This window comes from Panicum virgatum, chromosome 5K (genome assembly GCF_016808335.1).
Source record: "Panicum virgatum strain AP13 chromosome 5K, P.virgatum_v5, whole genome shotgun sequence".
Classification (NCBI taxonomy): domain Eukaryota; kingdom Viridiplantae; phylum Streptophyta; class Magnoliopsida; order Poales; family Poaceae; genus Panicum; species Panicum virgatum.
The window spans coordinates 13661122-13680888 of NC_053140.1; the positions used below are offsets into that span (position 1 = coordinate 13661122).

At 43.2% G+C, this 19767-nt stretch overlaps 4 protein-coding genes across 6 annotated transcripts; 2 read left to right on the forward strand and 2 right to left on the reverse strand.

Moving 5' to 3' along the window:
• Window positions 1-124: 124 nt before the first annotated feature.
• LOC120706485 (rhomboid-like protein 20) lies at window positions 125-5955 on the forward strand. Its single transcript, XM_039991146.1, has 8 exons — window positions 125-416; window positions 531-631; window positions 1787-1927; window positions 2276-2342; window positions 3193-3347; window positions 3440-3541; window positions 4712-4831; window positions 5481-5955. Exons 1-8 carry the CDS (start codon window positions 392-394, stop codon window positions 5646-5648), a joined length of 879 nt encoding a protein of 292 aa, XP_039847080.1. The 5' UTR covers window positions 125-391; the 3' UTR covers window positions 5649-5955.
• Window positions 5956-6364: 409 nt separating this feature from the next.
• LOC120706488 (Holliday junction resolvase MOC1, chloroplastic-like) lies at window positions 6365-9185 on the forward strand. 2 transcript variants are annotated; one of them, XM_039991151.1, is made up of 6 exons: window positions 6377-6858; window positions 6942-7047; window positions 7199-7251; window positions 7650-7781; window positions 8246-8318; window positions 8818-9185. In XM_039991151.1, the coding sequence occupies exons 1-6, from the start codon at window positions 6448-6450 to the stop codon at window positions 8898-8900; spliced, it is 858 nt and encodes a 285-aa protein (XP_039847085.1). In that variant the 5' UTR covers window positions 6377-6447; the 3' UTR covers window positions 8901-9185. The 2 variants fall into 2 exon arrangements, with proteins under 2 accessions (XP_039847086.1, XP_039847085.1); XM_039991152.1 differs by lacking the exon at window positions 8246-8318 and having other exon boundaries at window positions 6365-6858; window positions 8818-9182.
• A 15-nt stretch (window positions 9186-9200) lies between these two features.
• LOC120706487 (hydroxymethylglutaryl-CoA lyase, mitochondrial-like) lies at window positions 9201-13717 on the reverse strand. Its single transcript, XM_039991150.1, has 8 exons — window positions 13238-13717; window positions 12816-12993; window positions 12473-12652; window positions 11173-11253; window positions 10915-11078; window positions 10071-10207; window positions 9762-9877; window positions 9201-9673 (listed from the first exon to the last, which is right to left on the reverse strand). Exons 1-8 carry the CDS (start codon window positions 13480-13482, stop codon window positions 9425-9427), a joined length of 1350 nt encoding a protein of 449 aa, XP_039847084.1. The 5' UTR covers window positions 13483-13717; the 3' UTR covers window positions 9201-9424.
• Window positions 12857-18456, reverse strand: LOC120706486 (rab escort protein 1-like). Of its 2 annotated transcripts, none has more exons than XM_039991149.1 (11): window positions 18147-18456; window positions 17229-17998; window positions 17028-17150; window positions 16741-16840; window positions 16423-16461; window positions 15865-16081; window positions 15686-15761; window positions 15351-15543; window positions 15146-15226; window positions 14806-14909; window positions 12857-12993 (listed from the first exon to the last, which is right to left on the reverse strand). In XM_039991149.1, exons 2-10 carry the CDS (start codon window positions 17966-17968, stop codon window positions 14820-14822), a joined length of 1659 nt encoding a protein of 552 aa, XP_039847083.1. In that variant the 5' UTR covers window positions 17969-17998; window positions 18147-18456; the 3' UTR covers window positions 12857-12993; window positions 14806-14819. The 2 variants fall into 2 exon arrangements, with proteins under 2 accessions (XP_039847083.1, XP_039847081.1); XM_039991147.1 differs by lacking the exon at window positions 12857-12993 and adding an exon at window positions 13925-14358 and having other exon boundaries at window positions 18147-18453.
• Window positions 18457-19767: the final 1311 nt, after the last annotated feature.

Consider the following 19767-nt stretch of genomic DNA (forward strand, 5'->3'; position numbering starts at 1 on the left):
GAAAAAGTGAAAAGAAAAAAAAAATAATTTATTGGAGTTGCTCTTACCTCGTCACCACGTAAATCCCAATAGCGCTGGAAAAATGAGCTGGCATGCCCTCCGGTCCAGGCGCCTTGGTCGCCCGAGAACTCCACGGCGGAGAGTCCAACTCACAAGGCACACGCGGCGCGGCCCAACAACCACCGCCGTCAACAGGTCCCTTCCGTTTCCGTCTCCTCCCCATCCTCCCCAACTCCGTCCCGCCGCCCACCTCCCACGGGAACCGCCGCCGCGCCTCATCCGCGCCCCCCGCTACGCGACCGGAACGAATCGGACAGGCGGGGGAGGCGGCGGCGCCTCCCGACCTTGCTCCCACCTCGCCTCCCCGACCGGACCGGCGGCCCGTCGGAAGATGCAGGGCGGCGTCTCCGGATTCCGTAAGCCGCTACCGACCCCATAGACCGCCGGAATTTCGCGTCTCGCGCTTGTGGAATTTTTCTGATCGAGACGGCGCGGGCGCCGTTGCCTTTTCCTTTTCCTTTTGGTTCCAGAGAACGCGCCGGTGACGCGGGCGGTCGTTCTAACCAGCGGCCTCCTCTCCGTCGTTTTCAGCGCGCAACGTCGCGCGCGCGCCCTCGGCATCTCATACCAGGTAGGCCGAATCTCGCCGTATCTGCTGCGCCCGCGGTTAGGTTTCTCGAATCTGTGCACTCACCGGAACGCGCCTACCCGTTACCGTTACTTGGCGACGCGCTGATTTGGTTATGTGAGCGGCCTATTATGTCTAGATTGCCGGAGTTGTAGTTGATGTGGCGTCCTGATGCTTGGGATCGATGCTAGGTTTACTATGTGGTGTTGGGTTGGTGAAGTTACATATTTTGCGGCGTAAATTGACAACTAGCCAACTAGGTTTTCTGGTTTTGGGTTTGTTGCTAAAGCAACAGTAGTGGCTGGTCATGATCATTGGTCTTTAGTTGATGTGCAAGGACAGTGTTGGTGGGAGGACACAAATTATGCTGTTAGGAGTGATTGATATGGAGGATAAGTCGCATGTGAACTATAGCACAAACAATTTGGATAGCTTGTACTCAGGAAACTTGGAGAAGACAAGTTTGTAGCTGAGCTGGGGAGTAAGCTTGGGAAAGGAGAGGAGTTGTGGATTTCTTAGGCCACCCCCACACCCCAAACATGGTTGGTTAAGGATTTACATGTTAGTTTGCAGAAATTAGCAGTGCTTCCATTATTATCAACAGAAAGTCAAAGCAAGGGATCACTTGATCTCCGCTATTGTGCATCTTAGGCCTGTTAAGAGTTTGATGTAAATGCACTGATTGCACCACTTAAAGCTTGTGGACCTGATGTATTAGTTATCTACAATTACCATGGTCAATCTATGTATGCTTTTTGCATGATTGGTCTTCTAAAAAAATTTCAGCATAACTAAATTTCACAATCCACAGAAGATATGACAAAATTACATGAGAGATGACCCCTCACTTCGACATATTGTAACATATGTTTGCACTGTGGTTTTAGCGATAGACGTGTGATTACAGAATATGTTGTCATGCAGGTGTCACTATATCGCTGTGTCAGAAGGGTGGGTGGGTGTGTTGGGGGGGGGGGGGGAGTGCCTCGGTTATATTTGAGTTCCATCTGCTCTTCTACTTTAATGCAACATGTTGTCTGCATGTTTTGTTACTTGTCTGATTACTGCCTTATTGGATGTACCTTGGATCTTTTTTGTATAAGAAGTTTGATCCTTCTGAAATAAACTCTGATAAGTTATTTCTATCATTTCTTTCAGGAAATTATAACAAATTTCCGTTTATGGAAGATATTCCCATCCGTGTTTGCTTTCCAGTCAACACCAGAGTTAATGTTTGGGCTGTACCTTCTCTATTACTTCCGTGTGTTTGAGAGGCAGATTGGATCTAACAAATACTCGGTTGGTACTTTACCTTTTGTAATTATCTCTAGTCTAGGTCAAAATGAGTAGACAACACAAATAATATGTTATAAGGAGTAAGTTGTACCAGTAGTCCCATTAACTGGCATGATTTACACTTCTTATGATGAACATGAGAACTTAGCTTCCTGGCCTTTCGACTTGGAAACTGGTATGATTGTGTAAGTTCTCAAGTGCACATGGCTACCTAAGTCTAACACATGTAATGCAGTTTTATTGCCAAATCAGTTTCAGTTTGCAAAAGGTTCTGAAATAAGACTACTTATGAACTTGACAATGAGAGAACAATGATATAATTGTCTGTTCATTTTCCCACCTATTCTGCAGGTTTTTTGCTTGTTCACTATCACAGTGTCATCACTTCTTGAGATCCTATCATTGGTTATCCTGAAAGGTACCTTATTGAAGCAATGAGACAAACTTCTAAATAATGTCCGGTATCATTCAAAATCATATATCTTTGTGGCGTTGACAGTTACATGATCTGCTTACTTCATAAATAGTTCCCGATCACTCTTAAAAAGGAGCTTCCATTCTCCTGTTCTCCAAACTATTGTTATAATTAGGATTAGACAATCATGACAAGATTACCACATTTTATTACAGAAGGAAATATTATAGTATATGTCAACTTTTGATAGCAGCAGATATGTCACTATGTTAGTAATACAATGCATCATCTGGTGCAATTGCAAGCTATTGTAATATTTTGGAAAACTCATTCCCATGCTTTTTCCTCATATTTTTGTAAATCTGATATTAGGCCCTCTTTGGCTCCGATGTGCTACGCTGCAGTATGACCTGTATTCAAGTTAGTTATGGAATCTTTAAGAATTTCAAAGAAGTATTTCCGTTCATATTTGAATGCAGTTAAAATATCCAAAGATAGTGTAATTGCATTCTCTAGATAAAAAATCTATTTATCTATTCCAGAAGAGTCGGGACCTTTTTTTCCCCCTGATTCTGTAGGATAGAACACATGATTGAATGTTCTTCACCATTTTAGAGTTCCTAACTTAATAATTATGTTAGATAAGCTCTGCTTTCTGATATATGTCACACTGTTTCCTTGTTGTTTTAATATTTTAGTCTGATGTTGATTAGTAGCATAATTATCATGCTTTGTTTTCTTTCCGTGTTTCAAAATTCATCTTATATGTCAATGGATAGCATAATCATGTGCTTGTGCAATGTTTGTTTTTCCTCTTCCATTTTTGAGTTGCTTTGTCTTTATTTTCTTGCAGATACAAATTACATCAGCACACTTGCATCTGGACCTTATGGTCTTATATTTTCCTCATTTGTTCCATTCTTTCTTGACATTCCGATCACATCACGGTTCCGTATCTTTGGCCTAAATTTCAGCGACAAATCATTCATTTACCTAGCTGGTCTTCAGGTCAGTCTCTCGTCATAAATGGTAACTGAATTTCTCTGATTTTGCATTTTCTTTCCATTGAGCGGTCAAATCTTTTCTATTTCACCTGGCAGCTTCTTTTATCTTCTTGGAAGCGCTCCCTTATTCCTGGTATATTTGGTCTGGTTGCTGGTTCTCTCTATCGTCTAAATGTGTTCGGCATCCGCAAAATGAAGGTTACTAGAGATCTGTTTCCATTTTGTGCTTCAGTATTGCTTGTACTACATTGTTATTTAATGTGACAGATTGCTGTTAACATATTGTTTGCCTGCTGATATTGTTCTCTGATTCACTGTCCTGGGACCTATTGTGCCTAGAATAATTTATCATCTCATATTTATGAATTACTGAATATGGAATCCAACCAAACTAAGAACTAGCTTGCTTGTTACATGCTCTTCCATGGGTCCTATCAAGTAAATACCACATAACCTCTCATAAAAGAAAGGGAAAGAAAAAAAATAATGCTCAGCGAGTGAGTTTGTCAGGTATCCACAAAAATTGCATTTCATTAACTTCATTTCTTAAGAATTGCCAAAGGGTGCTTAGCCTAGCGGTTAAGACACTCGAGCGGCACTCCACAGGTCCTGAGTTCGAATCCCCGTGGGAGCGAATTTCAGGCTGTGGTTAAAAAAATCCTCTCGCCGGTCCCGTGTGCCAAAGCATTGGTTAAGAGCCGGACCAGGTCGGCCTGAGGACCGTGTATGGCCCAGGCAATTCCCAGGGGTTACGGTTCCCAGTGTCAGGGCGGGGCTGGGGTTTGGGGATTTTCTCGGTCGGGGAAGCCGAGGCTTCTTCTTAGCTTAATACCGGTGGGGCGGTCTTTCCCCACCCGGCCGAGTTATTTCTTAAGAATTTACCTATTTATTTATTATCCCTATTTTTCTAGTCTTCTATTTTGTAACGATTGCCATTCACGATTTACCCCAGCCTCCAGGTGGAATGACTGCATATTCTTAGAAATACACTACATATCTTCCAGGATGAATAATCTATTTCCAATAAATCAGAGTGAAAACAGCTTTGTTGATTGAACTGAAAGTAATTTAGATAAATGAATGAATGATAGATTGTTTATCCATTACCTCTCTAACTACAGTAGGTTCACCTATGGAGATTGCAGCGCAGTATATTTGAGTGTAGCACTGTTCTTTTGAACTGATGAGGGTTAGCTATGGGGTATATGTACATTTATTTTATGATTAGACTATTATCTTCTAAGCACGAAATTTCTTACTACTGTCTTTTGCTATGGGCTGTGTATTCTTGCTAGTTGCTATTTCTGTTGTGGATGCATAAAATTTTCTTTCCTGTTTGGTCTTATGAAGTTCCTGCCTCTTGTACAGATTCTACAGGTTATTTCATCATTTTTTGCAAGATACTTTGCCCCTTCGCCAGGAAGTACGCCTCGTCCTTCCAGGACTGTTGTTGGAAACACACCGTCTCAAAGAGGCCGTGCTGTTCAGGTTAGCTTCTGAAAAACTAAATAGTTAAATTCATGCGCACATTGACCCTTGGATCTAGAATCCAGATATAATTTAACATTCTAGAATCTTGTGGTGATTATTCATATATTTGACTTGGTTACCTGTTTTTATGAAATACATTTAAGCATGATTATCCAAGAACTATAATTGAAAAATTAATTATTCCTCCATCTATATGATCATCCATTACTTCTAACTGCAAATTTGCCTTTATGATTCATTGGACTGGGATTACACTATTTGCAACTGATTTATTAGGTTTCTAGGTCTCATATTGATTGTACTGTGAAATTCCTGTGCAATTATTATTATTATTCTGCTGCTCATTGATCATGTTATGAGGAACAATGTTCCCTAAATGTTAAGCCATTGTTAAGCCAATTATCAGGCTGAGCAACCATTTAAATGGGCTAAATAGCCCTTTAGATGGGATGCCTGGTCATTATGTATCATTTAAACAGAGTTTTTAAATGGGCTAACGGCTGGTTAGTAGAACAATGATGGGGGCATGAGACTATCAACATTGAATTACTAAGCATTTTAATGTAAGAAAACAATTGGGAAGGTGTTGTTTAGTTGACCAGTCCGTTGTGCATTACTTACCTTTTCTTTCTTCTGTCCCAAGCAGAATCAGTCATCTACTGGATTTGCACCTATGGTGGAACCTCCAGAGTCCTCTGTTGCTATGCTGGTCTCGATGGGCTTTGATGGCAATGACGCTAGACAGGCACTCATTAGAGCTAGAAATGACATCAATGTGGCAACGAACATCCTACTCGAAGTACAGTCTCGTTGAACTGACCTACTGCAACTTCGTTGGCCAACCATCCAGGGCGGAACTGGTTAAGTTCTAAGATGATCGGACAATTCGACACGTTGGACTACAGATTCTACCATGAATTTGGAGTTTGATGTCTCCTTCGAGGTCTACAGTCTAGGAAATCAGCAAACATTTGCATCAGTTAGCTTGATCGTGTCAATACTTATATTGTTCCAACCGTACAGGCAGAATGTACTATTCCAATTTCAGCTTGTAAGATAGATGATGTATACATTCATAGTGTAAAATTCATCAGAGGTTTACAGCTTTCAAACTTATTGTGGATCGCGCTGAGTCCCTTCGTGTCACTACTCACGCCGTCATGCGTTCCAAAGGATATGGTGGAATGCCTCGGACCCTAACAAAACTTGAACATGTGAATTTAGTGATTTATTCCGGAAAGTATCATCAACATAAACCAATCCATGAAGTCTTGGGAAAGGAGAACCACGATTCCACGAACAGAAACCTCAGTTGCTAGGTTACTTGAGAACGAGAGGCCAGTTAAGAGTGATTGAAAATTTAGGTAACAAACACTAAAATTTCAGGAAAAATAAGAATTTTGTAGAAATGTTATATACTATAGAATTTAAGGAAATCCATAAGAAAAAAAGGGGGGGGGGGGGGGGGGGGGGGGGGGTGGGGGGGGAGGGAGGGGGGGACCGCTCGTCTTGCCCGCCGTCCCGTGCAAGTCTCGTGCCTGCCGCCTTCCTTATCCCCCGCGGCGCAAAGCAAAACCCTCCTCTCAGCCCAACCCGCTGCAGCTTTTCGAATTATGGCAGCCGCCGCCGCGGCGGCCGGAGCTGCGTCGGCCGCCGTCGCTGCTAACCACGACCCCATGAACGCGCTCCGCGCTGCCGCCCTCCGTCGCTCCGCGCCGCACTGGTCCGCCGCCGCCGCGTCCTTCTTCTCCCCGCCCTTCCGCCCCCGCCGCTGCCGCATTCGCCGCGCGCCCGCTCCAGCTCCCGCCGCGGCCGCCCGTACCCCGAGGTCCCGCGCGAGTGCCAAGGCCCGGGCGAAGCTCCTGGCGGAGGCCGAGCCCCGGGACCCCTGGCTCGCCTCCCTCTCGCTGCTACCGACCGATGACACCGCCGGTGCGGACGCCGCCCCCAATGGGTGGGCGATTGGCGTGGATCCTGACACCGGCGGTGCCATCGCCGTCCTCTCGCCGGACGGCTCCTCTCAGGTTCGGTCATCCGCCATGCTTGGATGAACTAGCTTGTGTGTGCTGCGCTAGCGTTGTTGAGCATTAGCATTGCCATCCTGCAGGTGTTCGACAACCCGTTCGTGCACATTGTGGTGTCAGAGGTCATCCGGAAGCGTCTTGACACGAAGTCCATCATCCAGCTGCTTCGAAGGCTTGATGCACCTCCTGGTAATTGTGTATTTGGAGTACAAATAACCACATGGCCACTCTTAAGACTCGATAGTTGCAGTGAATTGGCGATCACATTCTTCTTTAATACTACATGTTATGTGGAAGGCAGGGCTGTTTTCTGATTAACTACTGATCTGTCGTTTTGAAGGAACTACGGCATACATTGAGAAGTCTAGTCCATTTCCAACTGATGGAAAGCTGGTCTGTTTCTTGTCTCCCAAATTACATGCACTGAATGTCCTTGTTTGCAAGATAACTGTAATTAGCAAATCAATTTTCTCTGTGTTGGTTCTTGTAGCAAAGTTATGCTGTCAGGTAGTGCATATGAGAGTAGTTTGAGGGTTGTAGTGCTCACTAACATGTCTTAGTGCTATCCCAGTGTATATACTTGTTTAACACAGAATTGTGCCCTTGATATTTGGTATCTCATCTTTCTGGTTTGATCCTAGCATATGTGCACTAGTCAATGGAATTAGTTACACCTGGTTCACACTGATAGAATCTAGTCACAATAATCAACTGTTTATGTTTCATGTATTGCCAATGTTGTTAGCTGCTACTGAATATTTTAAATAAATCTATTGTTTTATGATATGCAGGGATGGTGGAGTACAGGCTTTTCATATGGCTTGTGGATTGCTTCTCTAGTGGCTTCTGGGTTTTCAGTTGTTCCGGTTGCATCGCAGACATGGAAGGCTTATTTTGGGCTATCTCGAAGTGAGTCTCCAAAGGTGTGTGATTCATGTTAGGTGGAGCATACAATGTTTTTATGCCGCTCATTTTTTAAACAAAGTTTGCTTGTTTGTTTATTAGAGCTTGTCATTAATGCCCGAATGCCAACACAATATCTTTTTCTGTTCAATTGATGTCAGTAAGGTTGCAGAGTAAGATGTCTTTGAAAGAATAAAAGAAATGGTAGATAAGTACTAAACCTGGTTATGGGAGTAGATAATTGGTTATGGGATAAGCTAAAACTTTCGTGGAAATCAATGGGTTTTGCTTCAATGATAAGCTAAAAAACAAATGGTTCCTGCAGTTATAGACATTGATGCCGGACACAACATAATTGTAATTAATATGAATTTTAATTAATAATCACTTGTTGCCAGCATCATTCTTATGTTGTTCTAGCAATTCACCAGATCTAACATTAGTTCTATTATGTTTCTAATGTATAATGTATAATTTCTTACAGGATGATAGCAGACAAGCTGCATCCATTTTGTTCCCTGACAAAACTCTATCCCTGAAGTTGAAAAAACATCATGGTACACGTCTTACTAACTTAACAGCTTATCTTTGAGTAGTTTTGGAATCTGGGGGCCAATATGTTGCTGTCTTCCCTCTTTTCTGTTAATGCTAATTTGCTAATTCTGCTTGACTAGCTGGAAGAAATACGGTATAAAGAGTTGGTACAGATGTTGCTTTTCTGTGTGCTATCTTGCAAGGTGCACTGCACTGACAAAATAATCTTAAACTGCACCTTGTCTGGTTTGCAGTGAGTAGTAGCTAACTTCGCCACATGTTGGAGTTGTATCGATTTATGCACCAGAGATGAGTTTTAGAAGCTTTCTTTACTGGGTAGCGTTAGTTACTTTTAGCTTGGGATTTATGCACCAAAAAATGAGTGTTAGAAAAAATTTACTACTGGGTAGCATTTGTTAGTTTTAGCTTGATCCATTATATTAAAGGACTCATCGAGAGTAGATTGCAATTTACTTGTATGTTTTACCTCAAACCGGTGATGTTTCTGTCATTCTTACACAGGGAGAGCAGAGGCTCTTCTGTTAGCAGCCTATGGGAAAGGCCTTGTGCTACCATCAGGGAAGTTCAGCAAAACCCCAACTTGACATTGATGGTGATTGCTGATTGACTGGCCATTTCTCATACTGATGGAACTGCAAATAATTTGGTTGGCGCAGGAGGTTCCATCAAGTATATAACTTATTGAGTGCACTGTATGCCTGCAGAACTGCAACAGAGATTGTAGCTGACACATTCAACTTTTGTGTGATGCATTAGATACTTCCCATTGTATTTTGATTGTAACAGGCTAGCTTAGATGAGACATGATTTTTTGTTGTTGACATGTAACAATCCCAAGTTGAAAGGAACCTGCTCTTATTTGCTGAGACTGTTGGAGTCTTTCTGGTGAAAGTGGTCACATTTGTCAGGTTTGCTCGACTTACATGACTCACAATCTTGTGCTTATATCGCCAGATGAAGATGGCACATGCCACCTCCGGTGCTTGGTATAGTATTTATTTGTCTTGAACAGACACCTCACGACGGAATAGTATTGTTTATTTCACAATATTGTGCTCATTTTACAGTTATTATCTGGAACAGAGTACCATGGTAAATTTCTCAAGCCTCAGAGTTTTGAGGCTTTTGCAGTAACCTTGCTCAGTGCAGTCGCAGCCTTGGAACCAGACTGGCGTCCTAAGTGCTTGCAGATGAACTCGCCTGCAGCCATCACCTTGCCCAGGTCGACGCCTGTCCTGATACCCAACCCGTTGAGCATGTACACTACGTCCTCGGTCGCGACGTTACCTGACGCGCCCTTTGCATAAGGGCAGCCGCCAAGGCCGGCGACGGAGGAATCCACGACACTGACGCCCATCTGATTGAGCACAGAATCATGAGTGATCATAGCTTCACTTTTGGGTGATGATCAGGCCAATGTTTCAAGTGCGTTGGTAACTTGTTACCTGGAGAGAGATGAGAATGTTTGAGAGAGATTGCCCGTAGGTGTCGTGGAAATGAACAGCAAGCTTCTCCACAGGAACAACAGACATGGCGGCCTCAAGCATTGGAACCACGGTGCCTGGATAGATGAGAAAAGCTGAAACGGTTCAGAATAAGGCTACAGTAAATTTATGTAGCTGCAGAAGGGTGATCAAAGCTACGGGTGCAAACCTAAAAAAAGGTAGCAGCAGAAACAGATCAGTTAGTACAGGACAATATGAGTTCCCCTCAGAAGCAGAAAAAAAAAGGTGCAAAGGTAAGTGAAGCATCACCTGGGGTACCAACTCCAATGGTATCGCCAAGTGAAACCTCATAGCAGCCCATGTCATAAAGCTCTTTGGCTACATAAGCTACATTTGACGGTGGTACTGGTCCATCTACTGGGCATCCAACCACACAAGAGACGTACCTACATTCTTGGCAAACAGAGGAACATAAAATGTGATGTACACATGTCCAGCGATCCCTAACTATTTCAGTGACCTGTTAATCATGTGAATACTACAAGCTACCAAACTCATCAAGATTTTCTCGTGATCACTTTAATATGTTTTTTCATGATCACTTTAATATGTATATAAGATTGGCTACAAAACAAGCAATGCAAGCAAGAATGTAACACAGACTAATATTATGCTTTATTGAAGGCAGGTGCAGAGTAGAAATGAGGAAAAGTAGGAGCAATATTTGAATAATGAGTTAGTCAAGCTAGTAGGATTGAAGATGTAACATTTAAATAATGAGTTACTCAAGCTAGCAGGATTCAAGGTGTTACAGCCCTGTCTGCTGAATGTCATAGCTCAAACCCAGTGTCTCTTCTAATAGTTTTAACTCAAGTTAGTGTATAATATCAGTTTAGACTATAGGCTAGCTCTTTTGGAGGGCACTATGAGCTAGTATTTAATTTTTATGTAAAATCTATAAATTTTATTAGCTGCCATAAAACTATGAATTGTATGCTAGACTAGCTACTTTATTAGTATTGAAAGTAGCCAGCATGCTGGTTGCGGTTTCAATAGAATATATAAAATTACTGGAGTTTAATTACTTTTTACAAACACATGCCGAGATGTGTTGACAACAAAATTTGACATTCCACAAAGTAAAATATCTCACCCTCGGACATTAATTTCTCTCTCTTTGGCAGCAAGAGCAACATCATTATAGCGGGCAAGACTCTCTTTGATTGTGCAGTTTATGTTTGACTTTGAAAATCCTTCAGAAGCTGATGCAAATACTGCAATTTCTTTTGCCCCTGCTGCAATAGCTGCCTCAAACCCCTGATGAGTGACGACCAATGCAAATAACAGGATACTGAATGAGGCAAACGTGCAATATGTAATAATAAAGGCCATCTGAATGAACATAGTTCACCTTAATGTTTGGGGTCAATACAGGAAGACGTACACCCTCAGTATTCCGAACTGCTTCCATGACATCTTTTGCATCAGCTAGCTACAGCAGCAAAACACCATATTGCTGAGAAATTAACTAGTAAATACATGACAAATATTAAACTAACAGGAAAGCAAAAGAAAGGTAATTTAGTTAAATAAGGGCCGCGTACAGGAAATTAAGCAGGAGGCAAGCAAATATGCATAAGACAACAGTGCTTGTAAATATGACAAGAATGATGAATCAAGTTTAGCTGAGTACAATGAAGAGATCCATCTTTTTATGTCACATTGGACATGTATCACAAACTTGGTTTAGAAAGTTTTCTCCATCATGTAGTGAAACTATTTTTTATGTCAATGCCACACTGGCAACTATTCTAATTTTCAGGAAAACTTTTCAGCATTTGTGCATCATATTTGCAATCTTTCCTCTATTCAGATAGTTCTTTTGAGAGTATATGCAGGCGTCCAAAATTCCAACATCCTGAGTCCATTTTATAAAACTCGAATTCATATGAATGTACTGTGCCCAGGCAATAGTACCAATATCCAGTAACCTAACATACATAGAATCAATCAAATCAGAGTAGCTATTTACCAGTTCAGTTTTGAAATAGATACAGTTCTTAATGGTTCGATGGAACACAAAAAATTTTTAGAGGTTATATGGATCCACCATAGCAACTGCTTCTACTGGAATGACTTAGCATCACATATTCCCAGACTTAACATCATATTGCTGCACTCTAGCGGTGACAGCATAAAGACATCAGTTTTGTATAACTAACAAATTCCCATGATGGAAACACTTCAATCAAAAGTGAGGTTATGCTTTCGCTCATATAGAAGTAAACACGTCAGAATCCAATCCAAATGGCTGTTCTGATGTGGATTGTCCCACATTTTCTCAGTTTGTACCCATAAAAGATAAAAATACTATACTAGTTTACTTTTGGAGGGAAAAAACTTTACTACTTTGATAGAGAAATGATAGTTATTATGACATATTAAATGGCACAAGAAAATCACACTGATGATGGGATAATTAAGTATTAACTGTTTTGCAATTCTTGAGTGATGTGCAACATAGCTAGCAACAAGTACAGCCAAAAAGATAGATAAACAGACACAGTTCTTCTGTTCATGGAAATTAAATTACATATTGAAGAAAAGAACAAGTTGTAAATCAAGATCCTGATAATATTAATCTGTACAACAAATGCTGATAAACAAACAGCTAATCTATGCAATCTCCAGATATTCATAAAGCAATGTACCTGTGGTACCCATTTTGGAGATACGAAACTAGTTGCCTCAACAATGGATAATCCCGAGGCAGCCAGTCTCCGTATAAGCTCAACCTTTACAGGTGTTGGTACAGTGTCCTTTTCATTTTGCAGTCCATCTCGTGGCCCAACTTCCACAATTTTTACACACCTTGGCAGATCACTTATAAGCTGGAAAAATAGACACTTACTTCAGTGGACGCACCGTCAGATCCCAATCATGTTCAATGGTGATTGGAAATCTCATGTTAAGCTCGTGAAGTTGTCAAATGGACCTGGAAAGCCTACGAAATGGTACGCAAACTACTGCATGGATATGGATACATGTACACACCTTGTTTCCAGCCCGTATCCTCTCCTGATCAGAAGAGGATGAAAAATATCTGCAACTCTGCTGATACAGTGAGGAACAGCTTGCACCAGAAACATGATGGTTAGATCCAGCGATCACTTTGCGATGATGTGGCATCGGCTGCCTTTGATACGGCACTCCGCCCCACTGATATCCTTCCCTATCATAAACAAAATGTACAAGCAAAGGGAATGATTTCGGGTGAAGAAATTGTTGGGATCCCGAGCAATTACTGAGCATCTCATTTGTTCAGGACACGAGTTGGGCGTTCAGCAATAACAATTCCAGGCAAGGGAACTGACCAGTCAAATCTAGTCAGAGCAGTTGATAATAACTGCAGGTCCCCGGTCATGGGATTAACCAATGCCGCTACCCGAACCCCAGCTCGCGGCTCTGAAGCTCACCTCGACTCGCCGGACGAGCTGCAAGGCCGCGGTGGCGGGTGATCGGCCCCGCGACTCCTCCCCGTAGTGCCGCCGATCCCGGCAACCGTAGGAGCGGGCTGCCTCTCCAGGCCGCTCATCCCGGAGCCCAGCACGGGGGAGCTCGCCAGCGCCGCCGCAGCAGCAGCGGCGGCGGCGGGCGAGGAGGCGTGCGGAGAAGCGAGCCTAGAGCAGACCCTGGTGGTTTGCCGGATCGCCGCCAGCATCGCGCCCGCCGAGACGCGCGCACGGCACGGGGCTCAGAGCGCCATCCCGATCGGCGGCCTGCAACGCGGGATCGGTGAACGGAGCGCCAGGAGCTTCAGCGTGAGGGAATGGGAGGAAGCGAAGAGGGAGCACGAGCAGGGAGGCTGGGAGGGGGTTGCGTCCGGGCTTTGGGCTCTCGCGCTAGTCCTAGCGCAGGCAGTTTTGCTTTGCAACGGGTAGGGACGTTACTGACGTGGAATCTAGCTAGCTGTAGCTGGGCAAGATAAGGGATGATCCTTCTCACTCGTGCTCGCCCCATGCTCCCGTGTCGTTCCAGAATTCTTTCGTCTATTGACATTATTGATTCAGTACTATAGGTAGACTCCGGTATTAGTAGAGGTGACGGTAATTATGACTGGTATTTCTCAATTCTCACCGCTCAACAAACCAATGCGAGCAGGCTGATCGATAAACACATGCTATAGACTCGGCCACTCGGGTACTGACCCAACCTACTGTACAAGTGTACAGGCCGAAAGACCAAAGTTCACCTGAAAATATCCAAGCACACCTGGGAATAAAAGAACACACCGCAAAACTGAAAAGGCGATCTGGGGATGCACAGTCTGCACACTGCATCGTGTACGTACGTATGAGCTAAGCAGTTGACTATCTCAAGGGAAAAGAAGTACTAGATTTCCTCCCCCGCGCTAGTACAACGACATATCAAGCGTTCGGCATGTATCCCGTACACCATCCTGTATACAACGAGGGCTGCAAAAATCCCAACACAACTATGCAACAGGCTCCCCTTGCGATACACTGGAACACAGTGACATAGAGATCGATGCCTTCATGCATATTCCGTGACAGTGTTCTCCAGTCAAATTCTTTGCCTGTCAGTATTGGAATAAATACTTAATGTCAAAGATAAGATTTCCCACAACAACTTCAAATCTATAAGCATTTAAGCTTTTTATTTTGCATCAGTATAGCCTTGTTCTCAAGAAAATGTACAGAGATTCGAGGAATCCAAGGCCGTCAGTATTGCGGTGCATTTGATGTATCGTTATTTGGGAAACAGGTAAGAGTGCCCCAGATTTAGTTTAACTCGTCCCATACCAGGGATCCCTGGTACTTCCAGGCGACTTTTATATTTTAACGAACAGTGAGACAAAATGGGCAAAAGCGTGGCTCCATAAGCAAAGATTCTGATATTTCCACGTGTACTATGATGCATATGAGCAAACAATGTCTTGTTTTGAGCAAATATTTTGATATTTTCACATGTTAGTTAGAATGTGAATGCACAGTGCAAGTTCCGTATTCAAAAAATTTTGTACCTCTAAAGATGGTTTTACTCGGCGGAATCAGAGTCATCATCAGCATATACAGGAGCTGACTTTTTAGGCAAGAATTCTTCATCAGGATAGATACCAGCAAATAACTGCAAAAGTAGCACAAAATGAATTCATCAGGAAAGAGCTACTGATGTAAATGAAGCATTAACAATTCTAAATCTTCCATAAAAACAGTATATTTTTATGTATATTACTCTTGTTATATTCAGTAACCATGTCATACTGCATCAACAATTCTGGCTACTGAAAGTTACGGTAATAGCTAGTGCAGGTACATGAGTGCAGCATCATAAAACAACAGCAACACCAGAGGATGCAATACCTTTTTTGTTGATTCCAGTATGTTCCTGTAGTCCAGATTTTCATCAGGCATGGGGCATGATAGTAAAGGACCAGACATTTCCTGACAGTAAAAGACAGGATAGGGCATATGTTAAATAATGAAACAAATATATGTAGAACACTTCTTTTTACCAGCACTGAAACAAGTATGGATCAGTCCGTAATGATCATGAAAAGAAATTCACCTGTGCGATCTCTTGAACATACACACAGCTCCAGATTAATGTTGGTTTCACATCATCAGTGCAACTGGTTGTCTCAAGGTGGCCTTCCGAGCCATCTGAATCCTGTGGGCTAAAAAGAGCATCTATTGCCTTTCTGATGAATTGCTTTCCGGCGGAGGCATCGGTACAGGGAGTAGACAGATATGCCATAAACCTGCATGTGAGATTAGCTTGTGCGTAAGTTACCTGCCTACATCATATGGCAATTTTGAAAGCAATAATTCCTGGGGATAGAAACCTAGAGCAAGTATATGTGGAAACTGCAACCTGCTCTGATGATAGGATACAGAACTTACATTCCAGGAGGGCATATTGCGAGATTGCTGCTCAACTGAAGAAGCCGTACAGCTGCAACCTGCTCCTCTTCTAGTGCTAAATAAAGAGTGAAAACTGGGTCAACTAAGAGAAAGAACACCGCTCATGGCTACATCAAGGAAACCTAGCATAAACACAAGTAAAATATAGTTGTTCTTACACTTTGGAGGAAAAATAACCAGAACATTTGATGAACCCTGTTTCACAGAATTGCTGAATATGCATATTCCCCTTGCAACTTTTCTTGGAAACTTTGAACCTGGATCATCAAACGGTGCATCCAAGGTAGGAATTTTGTATGATGGATCAATTATCAACTGTTTGCACAAAATATCCTGACCAGATGCCAATCTGGCACCTACAAAATGCTTCTTTTCCTGATCAACAAAATGAAGTATTTGACGTTAGCAATGAGAAAATGGTGAAACAAAATAAAGAATCAGTAGTGCAGCATCACAGGTAAAGCATGAGTCCTCTACCATGGCAAAAAAAATATAAAGAAAATAAATCACTGATATATATTTACGCTATATTGCAAAACATATCAGTATAATCCAATTGTTAAAAAAAATAACATGATAGTAGAAGCTGTGCTTGGATGATACATAGCTCAAACAAGTGAGATTTCAAAAGGATCCAGTGTATGATAACTACATCAGGCAAAAAAGAAAAGTTGCAGGAGTGTATGGCCAGTATAGAACTTAGTTTATCACCATACCTCATCCATAAGAAGTGCAGCCACTGGCATCCGCAACACCTGAGTAACAAAATATGTTTGCTAAGCTAAGTATGGGAAAATTGGCACAAATTATTTAAAAGAAAGAAGAAATAAAGTGCAGGATGCCATTCCAGCAGAGTTGACAAGCCCAAGGCCTATCACATAACTGTTCATAAAAGTTTGGGCTGTAATCAGATTGCAAGTTACCAGTTACAGAAAATTGGGATAAAAGGCGCTACAATCACATGACTAAATAAACAGTAGCCAAAGCTAGAGCATAAAAATCATTGGCGCATATAATTGTGAAGATCATCTTACATATAGGGCACCCTTAACCGCAGCACAGCGACAGAAAGCTTGAGGTAGCTCACCATGCCCATACATAGGGTAAATGAAAGCACCTTCTGCATTAGCAAACCTGGTATGATGAAAATATAAGAAAGCTGTAAAGTTCTAGTACCACAGCTAAGTTATTTGAAAATTTTGCATGTCAGACCACATATATCTCTAAGGCTAATGAAAGACGGATCGGTCAACAAAACATTCACATAACAGAATATATGGCTTTCCAAAGGGGACAAGAGAGGTTCAGGCAAGTAATTGACCTCCCAATAGATGCCGAGTACAGAGCAATGGTCTGGATTCCCTCCCTCGTTGTAATTAATTTATCACTTGGGTCAGGACCATCTTGATCATAATCAGCCATGGCAATCGCATAAAGCACAACCCTAAAACACCACACAGAGCTCAAACTTAGTCAGGTTACTAAAAATAGTGCGTGGTTGACCAATTCAGAACACCCTTACGCTCTCATCTTGGGAGAAAGGCCCTGTTGCGTAAGGAACTCAACAAAGGGGCGGTCCAGGTGCTCCTCGGATATCATGGCAGCCGCATCCCCCTCTCCCATCTCATCAGCAGGAGCTGATGTGGCAGCAATGTGCGCCTTGACAAGATTGAAGAACTTGTAGAAGGCGTTCTTCTCCAAGAGCTTGAGTGTGGTGTCCCTGAAGATGGCCCCCTTCGAGTCTGGCACAGGGTAGAGGCAGCCCTCCCAGTAGAGGAGGCTGCCCCCGTCCACGCTCTTGAATTCCACATGGTGGCTGCCCCCCGAGCGCAGGAGGAGGTCCACGGCCTCGTCGGCGCAGTACAGCACCCGGGGCCCCACGAGATCGACGGTGAACCGCCTCGCCGGCTTGGGGACGGTCCCCGAGGTCTCGACCTCCGAGTACACGCCGCGGCGGCGGAGATCGACGACGGTGTGCGAATCGGAGCCGGCGACCGCCGCCGCGGTCGATGAGGACGGGGGAGGGTCGGGGGAGAGGAAGGACTGGAGGGACGGGAGCGGGATGGAGGAGTAGAGGGAGCCGTAGAACGGGCTGGGATCGACGTGGAGGACCGTCTTCCCGGCGGCGGCGCAGGCGGCGGCGAGCACGGACTCCGGGAGCCCCGTGCCGCAGAGCACGACGTCGAACGAGGTGGGGTCGATGGTGGGGTAGTCGTGCGAGTCCGCAGCGCTGCCGCCAGCGGCGGCGGGCTCGTCCGCCATGGTCACAAGCTTGTCCCGGGATCAGACGACCTGAAGAGCGGAATGGTCAAAAGATTTAGCGAGCGCCGTCGACTTGCGCATTCAGGCGAACACGTTAGGGGCACAAGCACAGCAACAGCACAGCACCGACAGAATGCGGCTATGCTGCGTTGCACGAGCTCCCGATTCGGTAACACACCGTGCTAACCGGCGACGGCGTGCGTGCCTTGGCCCGATCTGCTCCCGCGGCAGAGGTCGACGGCCGCGCCGCTTCCACCACCGCGTTGGTGGCCGAGGTGTGCAGAACCGCCGGTGAACGAATCGCCGTGGGGCGTGGACGACGACCTTGCGAACTGGCTGAAAAGCTCCGATGACAGGATACGAGGAACAGAGAGAAATTTGGATGGGGAAGGAGAAGGGTCGGGGATTACACGGCCGCCGTCGTCCCCGCCGGGGCGCGGCCTCGCTTCGCCTGGAAGGGAAAGGAAGGAAGGCGCCGCGTGCGCAAGTGCAGAAAATGTTCTGTGAGACTTTTTAAAAAATTTATATTTTTTATTTTTTTATTTTTCAAATATATATGCCGCAATTTTTTTCCAGATCTGGCCTCCCGTCGCCAGTTCAACTGCTGGCGGTTCATCCGGCGGAATTTCTTTTAACCTAGGCAGCTCACTTTCAAAAAATTATAACTAATTTATATGAACTCGGATGGATACAAACTTTATACAAATATTGTAGATCTCGATGCGATCTACAACTTTGTAGTTCAAAATTATTTCATTTGAAGCCATCTTGGTGCTCAAATAATTGTCACAAGTTTCAGATCCAAAATTAAATGTTAGATCTGGAGCATTTATCGATTATTTGAGCACCAAGATGGCTCCAAATAAAAAAAGTTTGAACTACAAAGTTGTAGATCTCGTCGAGATCTACAATTTTTATTTAAAGTTTATCTACATCTGAGTTCATATATATTAGTTATGATTTTTTGAAAATAAGCTGCCCAGGTCAAAAAAATACCGCCGGATGAACCGGCGATATGGTTTGCTACAGTACCCTATCGTCGGTTCATCCGGCGGTATGTTCTTACCGCCAGTTGAACTGGCGACAGGAGGCCAGATCTGGAAAAAAAATTTGCGGCATATATTTTTGAAAAATCAAAAAATAAATAATATAAAAATTAAAAAAACTCGTTCTGTGAGGACAAGGCCCGTGTGTGCTTGGGCTGGGCTATATGTATGTATGGGCCTGGACGCCCTGGGCTATAGAAGGCTGCTGTGCACGTTTTTGATGGAATATTTTTCTTTCAAATTAGAACAATTTTTCGCCCTAAAAAAAATTAGAACAATTTTTTTCCAAGGTACATTTTAATTTGTTCACGGACAATTACTTTTCTCAAACATATTTTGACTTTACTCCTGGAATATTTTTTTTGTTCTCTGACTAATTTCTATTCTTTATTTGTAAGAAATTTTACTTAAAATGTTTTTAATTTGTTTGGAAACAATTTATGTTTTGACCAAAATATTTTCTTCTCAAATTATCTTTCCATGTGTTCGGGATAATTTTTCACACCTTTATTTGTAGGCTAGCTAAGGCCCACTTCATCTCTACACTAGGAATCTTTGATGAACAGACTTATTATATGAACTAAAATAGGTTAAAAATTATTATGCATCCCTGTTTGACTAATTTGATTTATTATCAACAAAATATTATAATTTAGATTCTCCTTAGTCCTTTCCCTACCAACATCTGTACTGTGTTGCTATATGTTAACGGGCATCCTTTCCTTATTTTTCTTTCATATACATTATATGCTC